Below are 16,399 nucleotides of genomic sequence, written 5' to 3'. Positions count from 1 at the left end.
ACCTCTTTCTACCTATCACATTTCCGACGCCCCTCCCCCAAGTCCCTCCTCCCTACCTTTAATCTTAGCCTGCTGGACAAACTTTCCTCATTCCTGAAGAAGGGCTTATGCCTGAAACGTCGATTCTCCTGTTCCCTGGATGCTGCCTGACCTGCTGCGCTTTTCCAGCAACACATTTTCAGCTCAGAATAAAGATACACAATACTCAAGGCCTTGCATGTCAAATAACTGTACATATTCTGACAGGATACAAAGTTCAGCCCAAAGAAATGCAACATTCACATTTTGGCAACTTTTGTCAGGAAAGAAACAAATAAGAAACACTTTATGTTCAATACACAAATTTCTCAGCAACATTCATCAGTTTATGAATCCTGAGCAGCACAAATTTGCTGTCAGGTGTCAGAAGGAAAATCGAGAGCTTAGGATCAAGGCAAGTGAAGGCACACCTATTAGAGCAAATGACAGCCAGGACGCTCAAAAGGCTAAAAGTAGAAGGAGGTGAAGACAGTTGGGCTGCCAAAGGCTCAAGGCAGGAAGGGGTTGATGTCAGAGATTATGAAAACCAGGGTGAGAATTTTCAAAATCGAGGCGTTGTGTGAGCCGGGAGCCGACGTAGGTCAGAGAGGAAAATGGGAAATTGGTGCGAGTCAACAGACGGACAGCATAGTCTTAGATATTTCCCGGGGCAGTCTGCTCAGCGATGTTGTCTCACACCTCTAGAGGAGGTGGGCTCAAGTAGACGGAGAGCAGTAAGTGGGAGGACAGCCTGGGGTCTAATACTCACCGTGGGAGACACTACTGGAAAGATGGAGACGATCTGGTCCACCCTCCATCCCAGCTCGGCAAAAAACTGCAGCGTTAATACTGCAACTAGCCGTGACCGCACATTTGAAGTCAGACAGATTGTGACAGTGGGGAGGTTTCATCAGAAAGACTGATGGATATGGCGCCAGGCGGGACAAAAACAAAATTCAGATTGTGGAAGGCAAGGGAGGAAGAAAAAAAAACACCGGTTAAAGGGTGTCCGGACACCCACCGCCGAACTTACCGGCGAGTCCCACCCGACCGTGTCTCCACACTCGCTCTGCCGGCGGCCGAACTCAAATCACACCCACACACCCGGGAAAGACCTTAGCGACCAACCGACCTCTCCCACACTGTCGTCATCAACCATCGACGCCTGCCTTCATCCGCCTTTCGTCAACACGTCGGACGTCATCATTCAACGACCAAGGCAGAGCCAGCGGCCGGTTGGAGGATAGTGCCGCCCCATGGTGACAGGCATCACAGTCTGAGGTCTGGACACCGCCAGCGCCACAGTTTCACATTTCCAGCATCCGCAGTGTTTTACGTGGTTCTGGCCAAGCCTGATCCGCTGCGATGATAACGAAAAGCTTTTCAATAGTTTAAAAGAAAGGTGTTGCCGATTTTCCAGTTATGGGGGCTGTAGCTATTTGGCAGCCTGCTCCATTGTGAGTTTGTCCTTGGGAAGAAAGATAGTCTCGAAACGGAGTCTTGGAAACAAATTGCCCTTGTAGCACGTTACCTTGTGTTTTATCATAAAACAAAGAACTGCGGGTTGTGGTAATTTGAAACAAATTTGGAGAAACTGAGGTCTGGTAGCATCTGTGGAGAGAAATACCTTGTGTTTTATCATTTATGGAGAGCACCCTTTTTTCTGTCAATTCCCACCAGTGCATTTCGCATTGTAAAGCATATGTTGAGCATGTTTTTCACATTCTTTGGGCAGTGAATCCTATTCCAAGTATGCAACAACGTGACACTGATGTAACTTCCCCAAATCTTTAGTGGGCTACCATGCTGGTATTTCTGTTGCCATACTGAAGATTCCTCCTAAGAAATCCAAGAACCTCATCTGCTTTGGATGTTATTTGCTGATTGTGAAGTCCTCATTGAAGATTGTTTTTACGGTAAATGCCAGGTATGGATTTATGGCTACCTGTTAGGGAGCTTAACTGTAGAATTTAAAGCAATCTGTGGGTGGATCCATGTTGTTTGTAATATATTTTCAAATTTTCATGCCATAAAGTGCTTTACAGTCAATCGAAATTTTTGAAATTTTGTTTTTTTTTAAGCATCCCTACAGTATGGAAACAGGCCATTCAGCCCAACAAGTCTGCACCAACTCTCTGGAGAGCCTCTCATGCAGACTCACTCACTGTCTGTGTGACCCTGGATTTCCCATGGGTTTCTCCGTTTCTAATCCATATAGCCTACACATCCCTGGACACTATGTGCAATTTAGCATGGTCAATCCACCTAACCTGCACATCTTTGGACTGTGGGCAGAAGGCAGAGCACCCAGAGGAAACCCATGCAGACACAGGGAGAATATGCAAACTCGACACAAACAGTCACCTGAGAGTGAGAATCAAACCCAGTCCCTGGTGCTGTGAGACAACAGTCCTAACCACTGCACCATAGTGCTGCATTATACTAGAGGAACAATGCCAGACTCAGTAAACCAGGAGTCACAAGCTACTATTTGTAAACATTTATGGGCAATAAGTGATAAATTATGGACAGGTTAATATAACAATGGTTCTCAAATGGGGCCCATAGAACTCCACAAACCCACAGAGACTTCCTAGGGCCTGTGACTCAAGACTGGTTCATGAGTGAACAATATGGGTGCTGGATCGGGGTGAGAAACAAGTGGGTGATGGGCTGGATGGTTAGTGCACCACATTGTCCTTTTTTGAAATGATGCTGCAGTCAGATGTGAGGGATGCTTTCAGTTTCGCATTTCATCGAGCTGCTGTCAACTCTGGCAATACAGCATTTCCCCAATAAAGCACTACAGTGTTACGAAAATTTACATTCTCAAATCCATATTAGAGAGGAGGAGGTGCTGGATGTCTTAACACGCATAAAGATAGATAAATCCCCAGAACCTGAGCAGATATACCCTAAAACTTTATGAGAAGCTAGGGAAGCGATTGCTGGGACTCTTGCTAAGATATTTGTATCATCAATAATCACAGGTGAGATGCCGGAAGACTGGAGGTTGGCTAATGTGGTACCTCTATTTAAGGAAGGTGGTAAGGAAAATCCAGGGAATTATAGACTGGTGAGCCTGACATCGACAGTGGGCAAATTGTTGGAGGAAATCATGAGGGACAGGATTTACATGTACTTGGAAAGGCAAGGACTGTTTAGGGATAGTCAATGTGGATTTGTGTGTGGGAAATCATGTCTCACTAATCTGATTAAGTTTTTTGAAGAAGTAACAAAGAGGATTGGTAAGGGCCGAGCGGTGGACGTGATCCATATGGACCTCCATAAGGCGTTTGATAAGGATCCTCATGGTAGACTGGTGAGCAAGGTTACACCACATGGAATACAGGAAGAACTAGCCATTTCAATACAGAGCTGGCTCGAAGGTAGAAGACAGAGGTGCTAGTGGAGTGTTGCTTTTCAGACTGAAGGCCTGTGACCAGTTGTGTGCCACAAGAATCGGTGCTAGGTTCACTGTTTTTTGTCATTTATATAAATGATTTGGATGTGAACATAGGAGGTATAGTTAGTATGTTTGCAGATGAAACCAAAATTGCAGGTGCAGTGGACAGCAAAGAAGGCTACCTTCAAGTAGAACAGGATCTTGATTCAATGGGCCGAGGAGTGTCAAATGGAGTTCAATTTAGATAAATGTGAGATGCTGCATTTTGGAAAGGAAAATCAGGGCAGAATTCTACACTTAATCGTAAGGTCCTGGGGAGAGTTGCTGAACAAAGAGACCTTGGAGTGCAGGTTCATAGTTCCTTGAAAGTGGAGTCGCAAGTAGGTAGGATAGTGAAGAAGGTGTTTGGTATGCTTTCATTTATTGGTCGGAACATTGAATATAGGAGTTGGGAGGTCATGTTGCGGCTGTACTGGACATTGGTTAGGCCACTGTTGGAATATTGCATGTAATTCTGGTCTCCTTCCTATTGAAAACTTGAAAGGATTCAGAAAAGATTTACAAGGATTTTGCCAGGGTTGGAGGATTTGAGCTATAGGGAGAGGTTGAATTGGGTAGGGCTGTTTTCCTTGGAGTGTCTGAGGCTGAGGGGTGACGTTATAGAGGTTTATAAAATCATGAGGAGCATGGATAGGATAAATAGACAAAGTCTTTTCCCTGGAGGGGGGAATCCAAAACCAAAGGCCAAAGGTTTAGAATGACAGGGAAAAACATTTAAAAGGTTCCTAAGGGGTAACTTCTTCATCCAGAGGGTGGTGCATGTATGGAATGAACTACCAGAGGAAGTGGTGGAGGCTGCTGCAATTACAACATTTAAAAGGCATCTGGGTTGGAGGGATATGGGCCACGTGCTGGCAAATGAGACTAGATTAATTTAGGATATCTGTTTGGCGTTTGACCGAAGGGTCTTTTTCCATGCTGTACATCTTTATGACTCTATAACTCACAATGTTCTTTCTCATGAGAAAATGCTACCTCCAAGCCAAGCTCGCATTGTACAATTACTATGAAAAGAGACATATTTATGAAGCTTTTCTCTTCCATGGATCAGGACAACTGCAAGAATTCCACAATTCAAACGATCACGATAGATTATATTATAGGAGAAAAGAATACTCATGGGTTATCAAATGGACTCTGATTGCCATTGAGAAAGCAATGGGGACAGTAGGTACTCCAAACTGTTGGATAATTCAAAGATGGTGCAAGGCATGAACATAGAGTCATAGTGATACTGCATAGAAACAGGCCAGTACGTGTATTTGCTTTTTATTTGCAGAGAAAGGGTCCCTGCTTATGAACATCTCTTCTAGCAAGTTTAAATGAGCCATGCTATGAGCTTAATTGATCACCTGAAATGAGTTGTTCATGTTGCTATAAGCAGACTCAGGATTATTCAACATATACTACCCAATCATAGTATCACATCTAACAGTAGACATTTAGTTTTGGATTTTAGATGCGCAAGCTGTTCGAGTGCAGACTTAACTCTGTCCTGTACAGGTAAAGCCCCCATAGTCTTACCAGACCACGGGGCCACGCTTTCTTTAGAGAGAGAAGACTGGTGATGCTTTAACCTGCATAAACAAATGAAAGAACAGGCTGTTTGATTCAATGAAGCAACCATTGAGAAATTTGATGTTGTGGCTTTTGTCCTGAAGCCTACAATATGAGAAGTTTTGACAATGTCTCAATTTTCAACAGTATTCAAGCTCTGTAGCACCAAGCAACCAGTATACAGTAAACCTAAGAGAAACAACATAATCTTCCATCTCTGAACTATAAACATGCTTCAGCTAATTACTCATAACAGGTTTGTCAATACATTTGAATGAAATTCCTGAGAACAAAACCATTAAAATCATACTTAGAATCAAAACAATACCAAAACTAAAAATTTAATTATGAGGACTAATTTCATGGATTAGGCTCATTTTTCTCTAAGTTTGGAAGTTTAAGGACTGTTTGAATTTCGATGGCTATGATTGAGGAACTCCAGAGACCATTTGTTTCCAAGGGTTTGTCAACATTGTTGCCTTGCAATCACAATTCTACACTGTAACACGACACCAAGGAAAACAGTCATAGCCCCATCTCTTGAAATTTTCAAGACCCATCTTCAGATTGTTTTCATTTATTGGCTTTCATTATTAGGAACACTATCTCAGTAGGTCATGCCTGGTTTCGTTAGTACCACACTTTAAATGTTTGCAGAACATGGATATTGGTCTGTAGCAGGCAGTCCAGGACACACGTGGTGAGTGTGGGAGCAGACAGCCTGAGGTGGCCAGTGGCAAGAATGGAAGCAGGCTGTTAAGATGGCGAGAGCAGGAGCAGGTTGCAAGGTGACGAGAACAAGCAGCCTGGGACAGAGGCAAGTCGAGCAGAAAGCAGGGGAGGTCAAGCCCTTGTGAAGAGTGCATGTCCAGCATGACTATGGTGTTGAACTGTTAAATGTGTTTCTACGTTTAGTAAGAAGGACTATAGCGTTAACTTTTTCACTTTGTTTTTCCCTATTTTCTGCATTGTAATTAAGATTCTGTAACTAAGATGGCGCCTTAAGTGGTGACTTGTAAAACTTTCACTGTACTGACGTGAAGACATGTGACAATAAACCTAAACTTAACCTAATGCTGATGCGGATGATTGGTAACATTACTATTAGTGATAGAGTATTCAGAGGCCATGTGAGGAAGAACAACTTCACTCAAATATGGAGGTTCTGGTATTAGACTGGGGTACACAACACCAGGTTATAGTCCAACGGGTTTCTTTGAAATCACACAAGCATTTTGAGCACAGCCCCTTTGTCAGGTGCAGTGAGAGAGCAGCGCACACAGACCCAGAGTTTATAGACAGAGAGATTAAGAGCAGAGAGATAAAAAGATCATACAACTGGTCCCCTTGGGAGGTAATCTCAAATGCGAGGTCATAATTTGAGACTAACCTGACCGATTTACAACGGATGAGGCAAAATAACTTCTCGAAAGATCATGAATCTGTGGAATTCACTATCTCAGGGTGTGATGAGTACAGAACGTTGAATAAATTTGAGGAGGAAATAGCTTTTTAATTAGTTGAAGGGTTGAGGGAGAAGACAAGAAAGTGGAGTCGATGCCTAGATGAGACCAGCCATGATCATATTAAATGGTGATTGAGGTTCAAGTGACTGTCATGCCTACTCCTGGTTCTTTTGTGCTCTATTATAATTACTCAATGGTCCAAAGACTTACTGAAAGGGACCTGATCTGGAGGTCAGGGACCAACTGCTGCAACCAACATTCAGCTTGATTCAAAGCAGCTCTGAACTGACCTGTCGGTTTCTCCACTTGGTTCTGTGAGCAATACCTGCCAAAAGATACTGGAAATCTGAAATAACAAGAGCAACATCTGGAAATACTCAGCAGGTCAGGTAGTATCTGTGGACAACAAAACAAAGCAGGGTGAGCAGGCTTACAGAAATAAAAATGGTGCAGGATTTGATGGTCACTATAAACTGAGAAGTTGAAGAGAAATGTGCAGGAAAAGCCAATCCTAACTGCAAGCTCTTTTGGGAAGGTGAAACAACTTTTGATACTGCACTACGTAAGCAGATAACGGCAGATGAGCAAATGCGTTGCTGAATATTTTGCAAAATAGCAGATATTAAGGAGCACCTTAAAGGATGACAGTGAGGTGCAGAGGTTTAGTCTGGAGGCTAAACCTCTGCCCCTCACTAAGTACAGTAAGAGTACAGTTTCACTTTTTTTTGTGAAACTGTACTCTTAAAATCAGGAATCCTCAGCAATCGAGAATTAGAGAAGTGCACATCTCTTGTTGAGTTTGTAAGGAATTACAGAGACAGTGAATTTTGAGTAGGACCTGAAAGTAGGTCAGTTTTTATGTCTTTTCCCTTTATATATTTTTGGGGTCTCTCTCTCACACCCCTTTTTTTAATGTCCTAAATCAATTTCAGGAAATAATATAAGGGCAGGAGTTGCAGATGAGAAACTCAAACAAACAAAATCACATTAGTTTAATTTAGATAAATGTGAGGTGCTGCATTTTGGGAAAGCAAATCTTAGCAGGACTTATACACTTAATGGTAAGGTCCTAGGGAGTGTTGCTGAATGAAGAGACCTTGGAATGCAGGTTTATAGCTCCTTGAAAGTGGAGTCGCAGGTAGATAGGATAGTAAAGAAGGTGTTTGGTATGCTTTCCTTTATTAGTCCTGAGTACAGGAGTTGGGAGATCATGTTGCGGCTGTACAGGACATTGGTTAGGCCACTTTTGGAATATTGTGTGCAATTCTGTTCTCCTTCCTATCGGAAGGATGTTGTGAAACTTAAAAAGGTTCAGAAAAAACTTACAAGCATGTTGCCAAGGTTGGAGGATTTGAGCTATAGGGAGAGGCTGAACGGGCTGGGCTGTTTTCCCTGGAGCGTCAGAGGCTGAGGGGTGACCTTATAGAGGTTTATAAAATCATGAGGGGCATGTTTAGGATAAATAGACCAAGTCTTTTCGCTGGGGTGGGGGAGTCCATAACTAGAGGGCATAGGTTTAAGGTGAGAGGGGAAAGATATAAAAGAGACGTAAGTGGCAACCTTTTCACGTAGAGGGTGGTATGTCTATGGAATGAGCTGCCAGAGGAAGTGGTGGAGGCTAGTACAATTGCAACATTTTAAAAGGCATCTGGATGGGTATATGAATAGGAAGGGTTTGGAGAGATATAGGCCAGGTGCTGGCAGGTGAGACTAAATTGGGTTGGGATATCTGGTCAGCATGGACAAGTTGGACCGAAGGGTCTGTTTCCGTGCTGTACATCAGTATGACTCTATGAACTGGTGTGAGTGGATTGTCAGACAATCAGTGTCTGCAGGTGACCAAGCATGTCAGACGATGTGTGAAGTGTTTATAAAGTCAATGTCAATGCTGAACTGTCATGACAATCAAGCAAAGCAATAGAAATATACAAAAGGTGACATCTCAGGTTAGACATTGAATTGTAGGTATGAAGGTTTGTTCAGAATCTGTCTCAGAGTTTTAACCTGGATTTAGGTTGGTTTTATTCCGAAAGCTGAAATGAATAATTTCATCCAAGGTGTTTGTTTATTTGCAGAAGCATTCTGTAGTCACGGTCAGTCAATGTGGTGTCTTATAAATTCCAGTTTTCAGAATAAAACCAGCCTAATTCCGGATTAAAACTCTGAGACAGATTCTGAACAAAGTGTCACACCTACAATTCAGTGTCTGACCTGAGTTGTCACCTTTTTCATATTCCTATTGCTCTACCTGATTATCATGACAGCACAGCACTGACATTGACTTTATAAACACTTTACACATCATCTAACACTCTTAGTCACTTGCAGAGACTTATGTTCTGACACTCCACTCACATCGATTGGATGTTCTTTTGATCTCTCTGCCCTTGATCTCGCTGCCTATAAACTCTGGGCCTGTGTGCGCTGCTGTCTCACTGCACCTGACAAAGGGGCTGCACTCTGAGAGCTTGTGTTATTTCAAATAAACCTGTTGGAGTATAACTTGGTGTTGTCTGATTTCTAACTTCACTCAAAGAGTAGGGAAAATCAGAAACTCTCTCTGAAACGCTGGTCAAGTTGAGTGGGTTGTCAATTGATAGCCTCAAAACTGATATTATTAGCTTTTTGTTAGGTAAGGGTATTCAGTGTTTACAGTATAAAGGCAGGTACTTATAGTCTCAAAAGTAAGGGATGTTGATTGTGAACCCAAACAGATTTTCAACTGTTGAGCACTGATTGTGTTGCAATATTTTCTAGTCTTTGGAATTGTTCCATTTGTACCATCTTGTTTCTTCTTTGTAACCTCTCTTTCTTCAGCCATGGTATCTGACCCACCAGGACAGTGACAGTAATTCCTTTATCAAGTTCATAATTAACAAGCTATATAATGACAAATTATTTCTGCTAAACTTGAGTTTGCTGAATTAGTACTTTCATTTAAAACAGTAATTAGACACAGAAACGCCTATGGTATCATTTCTACTGGCAGTATATTGTTTAAATGACGTGGTTCCCCTCAAAAAGAAACAACATTGCTTTGATCAAGGTCATCATTTATGCTATCTTCAAAGAGCAAGACTAAGGGCCTCAATCTCCAACAAGTCATTAGCATAAGTATCATCTTCATTCTTTTCCACCCTTTTCTGAAAATGTGTTGTAAAAAATAGAATGTCATCTTGCAACTGGATACCTCCATCTTTGTGTATCGATTTCCTTCTCTTTTAGTCTCTGCCTAAAAAGAAATGAAATATCTGCAATATCCATCTCTTGCTTTAGAGAGTTCCTTCATCGACAATTGATTCTACAATTTCAGTTCCACTAAGAAAAATATATCTCATTTTTCAGTATCATTTACTTTTTGGACAGTTGCAGATTGGAGTGGTCTAGTTTTAAATTTTTATTTCGCAGAACGAGCTCTTCTACTGCTGGCTTCTCCTACAGCATTAATGCCTGGGCAGGCTTAGCAGTGATATGGAGTTCACCTGCTGCAACCTGGCCATGGAACAATGAGTGTAAGCTCTTCTCATTGTTTCTGGTGTCTTACAAGTAAATTGGTAACTCTCTGATTGATGACCTGAAATTGGCACTCTGACCCCAGGAAGCTTCCCTGCCCCTTGGATTAAAAAGTCTGTTTTCCATGTTAAGTGCAGCCTGCCTAGCAAACTGCACTGATTTGCCCATTGTAAGGTGCTATTTGGACAATTAAAAAAATCTGAAAAAAGCATCTGTAAAGACCCTCCAGCAGGAGGTGGTAATGGTGAGGGAAGGTGCTGAGCAAAGGAGCTCATGCAACAGTGCTGGGACCTATAGCAGATGGTGAAGGTGAGGGAGGGCAACTGGAGCAGTTGAATGTGTTTTCTATGGGAAGAAGAAGGACAGACAGACAAATAATTTGTCAACCCAATGTAAACTACAGGCTCTATTATAAAAATGAATACTACCATATAAATACTTTCTCATTCAATCTTAATTTTTGTAATGACCTGATGCCAGTGAAATAAAGCACCTTGCTTCATGATCTTTGGGTCAACAATATCACATTTCATCCAGTAACATCATTATGACTTGGCCTCTTATGAGCGCCACTTTCAATGTTCAATATTGTTCATTGACACTGAGGCAGTACAGAGTCGAAGAGAGTGGTACTGGAAAACTACAGCCGGTCAAGCAGCATCTGAGGAGTAGGAGAATTGATGTTTCGAGCATATGGCCTTCATCAGGAATGAGGCATTATAAGTCAGTTATTAAAGAATCAATAGTCTCACCAGTTCCTGGCTGAGCCAACTGAACTTCAACCGATCTAATATAGGGATGTGCTGTAAACTAAAATAGGAATCAAAGGCCTCAATAATGTCTTGCTTTTTGGTGGTTTATTCTCCAATCCCTTGTCTAATCAGAATAGAGTCGGCACTGCCACTGATTGCATACAACATACACTAACCTTATTCTCTCAGGATGAATGAGTGTTAGATTACCTCTTCCTCAAACCTATTTCCATATCTTTTGATTAAAGTAATGTAATACCGTCTTCTGCTGGTGGATATACATTACTGCAGAGAAAAAACATCATCAGAATTTCAATAGGAGAGGGTTCAGAAAAGATTTACAAGGATGTTGCCAGGGTTGGAGGATTTGAGGTATAGGAAGAGGCTGAATAGGCTGGGGCTATTTTCCCTGGAGTGTCAGAGGCTGAGGGGTGACCTTATAGAGGTTTATAAAATCATGAAGGGCATGGTTAGGATAAGTAGACAAGATCTTTTCCCTGCGGTGTGGGAGTCTAGAACTAGAGGCCATACGTTTAGGGTGAGAGGAGAAAGATATAAAAGAGATGTAAGGGGCAACTATTTCATGCAGAGGATGGTGCGTGTATGGAATGAGCTGCCAGAGGAAGTGGTGGAGGCTGGTACAATCACAGCATTTAAAAGGCATCTGATGGGTATATGAATAGGAAGGATTTAGAGAGATATGGGCCAAGTGCTGACAAATGGGACTAGATTAGGTTAGGATATCTGGTCGGCATGGACGAGTTGGACTGAAGGGTCTGTTTCTGTGCTGTACATCTCTATGACTCTATGAGGAGAGAGGATCACAGAATTTCGAAAAACTGACAGCATCATCAACACAGACACAAGTTCAGCATGGAGATGTGAGCAGTGTTTAATGGACCTTTTGGAAGAATTTGTAAACATGTTGATAAACTTAGAGAGAATCCTCAAAACTCCTCAAAATTATTATAACTATTTAAATATATGGCAGAATATTTGGGGAAATGCATGGGAAGAGGTTGACAAAGGGAGGAAGAGGATTTAAGAGAGTGGGTGAGGAGAGAAATGAGCCTGAAGAAGGACCTGGCAGTGTTCTCCTTTAAAAGGTTTCATCAATGCATGATGATTGAAATACTAACAAACATCTGCACCTTATGTTTACTTTTCAGTTTACACTATTTGGTAGCTAAACAGTTGAAGGTCCTTTTGTCTCTGGAAAAGCAATTAAAAATCATAAATGTGCAAAAGGCTAAATTAGAGGACTGCAAAGATCATGGGAGATTGTAAGACTGGTGGACATTACACACATGAAAAATGAGATAACGGAAAGAGCAAAAAGTGCATTTGTCCTATTAAAACCTATTCTCTTGATTCAAGAATAGAATAAGAGGCTTCTTTTTTCCTTCAGTAATGTAAGCATTGCTCCTTTCTGTGATGCAATAAGATAGTCCTGTTTGAATGCATTCACATATTTTTGTAACATTGCACTAGTAACTATCAGCTTTGTGCCATTGTACAATTTTCTCAAAATATAAAGTGCTTCTGCACAGTGTTTTACTGTTCGTTTCCATTTCTGTACAGAAAGACAAATCTAATCTTGATGACTTCAATGACATAGTCAACTATTTTTATTGATTCATTCATTCATTATTGCTGCATACCAAGATACAATGAAAAGTGTTGTTATGCACGCTATACAGACAGATATTACCATACAAAGTGTATCAGGATGGCAGAACAGAGTGTAGAATGCAGTGTGACAGCCACAGAGAATGTGCAGAGAGAGAAATCAGAATTAACATTTGAGAAGTCTTTTCAAAAGTCTGATAACAGTGGGAAAGAAGCTGTTGTTGAACCTATTTGTACATATTTTCAAACTTATATATCTTCTGCTTGATGGAAGAGGGTTGAGGAGACTATAACCAGGGCGGAGGAGTCTCTGTTGTTGCTTACGGTCTTGGGAAGAGCAGTCGCCATACCACGCTGTGATGCAGATAGAATGCCTTTTATGGTGCATCTATAAAAATGGTAATCATCCTTATGGACTTGTAACTTTCCTTAGCCTCCTGAGGAAGTAGAGACATTGTTGTGCTTTCTTGACCTTTGCATCAACGGGGACGGACCAGGACAGATTGTTGGTGATCATCACTCCCAGGAACATGACGCTCTCAACCATCTCCATCTCACCCTCATTGATGCAGACAAGGGTGTGCCCTCCACTCTGCTTGCTGAAGTCAATGACTTGCTCCTTTGTTTTGTTGACGTTGATGGGGAGATTGTTGACTTTACACCATGCTGCTAAGCACTCAATCTCTTTCCTGTATTTTGTATTGTCATTGTTTGAAATCCAACCAACAATTGTGGTCTTGTCAGCAAATTTAATGTTCTAATTCTTCCAATCCAATCTTGAAAGAACTTCATTTCAGGGTTTAAATGTCTTATGTGCTGTTGTTGGCACATCAGTTAACATGTTCATGGTATATCCTGTTTATTTTAAGACAGCTTTTTAATAATGAACTATTTGATAAATTTAAGATACCAATAACCTCAGACATAACTGATCAAAGCTGACCAATGAATCCCACAGTGAGAGCTCAGTATGCATGCACAACAATTCCTGACACCTTTCCAGTTGGTGGAAGCAGTTGTAATTTTTTATTCCTTTATTCTTACTATGGGATGTTTGTGTTGTTGGCAAGGTCAGAATTTGTTTTCCATCTCTAATTGGCATTGGACAGTGTGGTTTGCTGGTGTACAAAAAAAGGAATTCTGGATTAGTGGTGCTGGAAGATCACAGCAGTTCAGGCAGCATCCAAGGAGCAGCACAGGGCTTTTGCCCGAAACGTTGATTTTACTGCTCCTCGGATGCTGCCTGAATTGCTGTGCTCTTCCAGCACCACTAATCCAGAATCTGGTTTCCAGCATCTGCAGTCATTGTTTCTACCTTTCTACAAAAAAAGGAAGTCTTGATAAATTATTCAGGGATTTGGTGAGACCACCTGGTAATGTAGCAATAATGTCACTGGACCAGAAACCCAGAACCCCAGGTTAATGCTATGAGACATGGGTTTGAATCTCACCATGATCGGTGTGAAATTTGAATTCAATAAAGAATTCAATAATAAAAACCAAGATGAATACTCGCCATGTAACCACTGCTTACTGTCGTAAGAAAACCTATCTGGTTCACTAACTTCCTTTAGGAAAACGAAATAGCCAGCCTACATGTGACTCCAGACCCACAACAATATGGTTGACTCTTAACTGTCCTCTGGTCATTTAGGAATGGGCTAAAAATGCTGGTCTAGCCAGAAACACCAACATCGTGTGAATGAATTGAAGTAAAAAATCTTGACTATTGCATGTGCTTTTGGCTTCCATATTTAAGGACAAATAGTTTTCCCTTTAAATATAGCAAATGGTTGTTTCCTGAGATGAGAGGGTAATAAATTGTGACTACATTCTCTGAGGTTTGGAAGATTGGTAATCTCTTGGAAACATTTGGGATTCTGAAAGGTCTTGACAAGGCAGAGCTTGTTTCTCCTGACTGGAGTCTCTGGTAGGGCTAATCCTTTAGGACAGAGATGAGGAGAAATATCTTCATTCAAAGGATTGTGACTCTTCAGAGCATAGATTTCTTACAGCAAGAGGTCCTTCAGGCCATCATGTCCACACCAACCATCAAGCACCTATATACTTGGCACCATTTCCAGCACTTGGCACATAGCCTTGTGTGTTATGGAGTTTCATGTGTACCTCTAAATATTTATTAAGTGTTCTGATCATGTCCACCTCTTACCACTCTTTCACCCTCTGGGTGAAAACTTACTTAAATCGCCACTCAGCCTTTTACCTTAAATCTATGTCCCATGTGTTATTGACCCTTCCACCATCTTCCAAGTTATGTACTTTGTGGGGTTTGTGGAACCCCCATCATTAGATGTTTTTAAGGCTGAGTTAGACAGGTTTTGGTCTCTGGGAATTGAAGGATTTAGTGGTAAAGTGGATTTGAAGCTGAGAATCAGCCAAAAGGCACAAAAAACCCTGCAGATGCTGGAATCCAATGTAGACAGGCAAGAGGCTGGAAGAACACAGCAAGCCAGGAAGCATCAGGAGGTGCAGAAGTTAACGTTTTTGAGTGTAACCCTTCTTCAGGACTGGGCTTGAGGGGGAGCTGCAGGTAAAGGGGGTGGCCAAGTGGGGATAAGTAGGAGCAGGAGAGCTGACATTTTGGGCATAAGACCTTCATCAGGAATGTGCTCAGGAATATGGATTGGCACTGCAGATAGCTTTAAAAAATAGGGCGGCACGGTGGCTCAGTGGTTAGCACTGCTGCTTCACAGCACCAGGGTCCCAGGTTCAATTCCAGCCTGAGGTGACTGTGTGGAGTTTGCACATTCTCCCTGTGTCTGCGTGGGTTTCCTCCCACAGTCCAAAGATGTGCAGGTCAGGTGAATTGCCCATAGTGTTAGTTGCATTAGTCAAAGGGAAATAGGTCTAGGTGGGTCACTCTTAGGAGGATCGGTGTGGACTGGTTGGGCCGAAGGGCCTGTTTGCACAATGTAGGGAATCTAACCTAATACTCTCCTGCTGCTCAGGTGCTGCCTGATCTGCTGTGCTCTCCCAGCGCCACTTTACGACTCTGAATCTCCAGCATCCATTTCTTCAAGGGGTTGAATGGTCCACTCTTGCGCCAAGATTAGAGTGGTGCTGGAAAAGCACAGCTGGTCAGGCAGCATCCGAGGAGCGGGAAAATCAACGTTTCGGGCTCCATCCCTGTGCCCGCTTCTCATGCGTGGCACAAGAGTTTGCAAACTCAGCCGTGGCACGATGAATTGCAAGGGCGGGAGGAGATTCAGGCCTCCCTGGAGCCGTAGGGTCAAGTTACCAGTGTGAGCTCCGATTTCACAAATTCGGAGGCAGATACAATCCAATTTATGAGCCGATAAATTTCCCATAGTAATTTGATTCAATTCGGGAATTTATCATTTATCCTTTTTATTAGAAATCACACAACACCAGGTTATAGTGCAACAGGTTTAATTGGAAGCACCAGTCTTCGGAGCACTGCCCCTTCATCAGGTGATTGTGGAGCACAAAATTGTTAGACAGAATTTATAGCAATTTTTTGATACAGGTTTCATTGAGGGGCGCCACCAAGTTCCCCTTCATCAATTGAGCTAAAAATCACACAACACCAGGTTATAGTCCAACAGGTTTAATTGGAAGCACACTAGCTTTCGGAGCGACGCTCCTTCATCAGGTGATTGTGGAAGGCTCAATCGTAACACAGAATTTATAGCAATAATTTTCAGTGTGATGTAACTGAAATTATACATTGAAGAATTGATTGTCTGTTAAGCCTTTCATCTGTTAGAATACAGTGATAGTTTCACTTCTTTCATGTGTAAATCACAAAACCCTTTTTTTAAAGTTGCATTCTCGGGTTAGCTGTTAACAATGGTGATAGCGAGACAATATGTTGAAGGTGTTAGCCCCCTGTGTTCTCTGTCTATGACCTGATGTTTAGATTGATTCCAATCTAAAAAGTGAGATAACAGAGTTTTACATAAATTCATGCAGTTTTTGAGCTCAGAGTTCTACATGAATGTATGCAGTTTTTGAGC

The 16,399-nt window shown here is 41.9% G+C and overlaps 2 protein-coding genes across 2 annotated transcripts in view; one reads left to right on the top strand and one right to left on the bottom strand.

The window, feature by feature from the left end:
- trak2 (trafficking protein, kinesin binding 2) overlaps positions 1–1,140 on the bottom strand; it is an 84,278-nt gene extending 83,138 nt beyond the window's left edge. Inside the window, exon 1 of the mRNA XM_043693258.1 lies at positions 1,052–1,140. The gene's annotated coding sequence lies outside the window, so the exon portion shown is untranslated. The remainder of the gene's footprint in view (positions 1–1,051) is intronic.
- Positions 1,141–1,339: 199 nt separating this feature from the next.
- The window catches only part of stradb (STE20 related adaptor beta), a 58,413-nt gene continuing 43,353 nt past the window's right edge, over positions 1,340–16,399 (top strand). Inside the window, exon 1 of the mRNA XM_043693261.1 lies at positions 1,340–1,945. Within this exon, the coding sequence (XP_043549196.1) occupies positions 1,889–1,945 (57 nt within the window). The 5' untranslated portion in view covers positions 1,340–1,888. The remainder of the gene's footprint in view (positions 1,946–16,399) is intronic.

This window comes from Chiloscyllium plagiosum, chromosome 7, assembly GCF_004010195.1.
Source record: "Chiloscyllium plagiosum isolate BGI_BamShark_2017 chromosome 7, ASM401019v2, whole genome shotgun sequence".
In the NCBI taxonomy this organism is placed as follows: domain Eukaryota; kingdom Metazoa; phylum Chordata; class Chondrichthyes; order Orectolobiformes; family Hemiscylliidae; genus Chiloscyllium; species Chiloscyllium plagiosum.
This window is presented reverse-complemented; position numbering and strand designations above follow the sequence as displayed.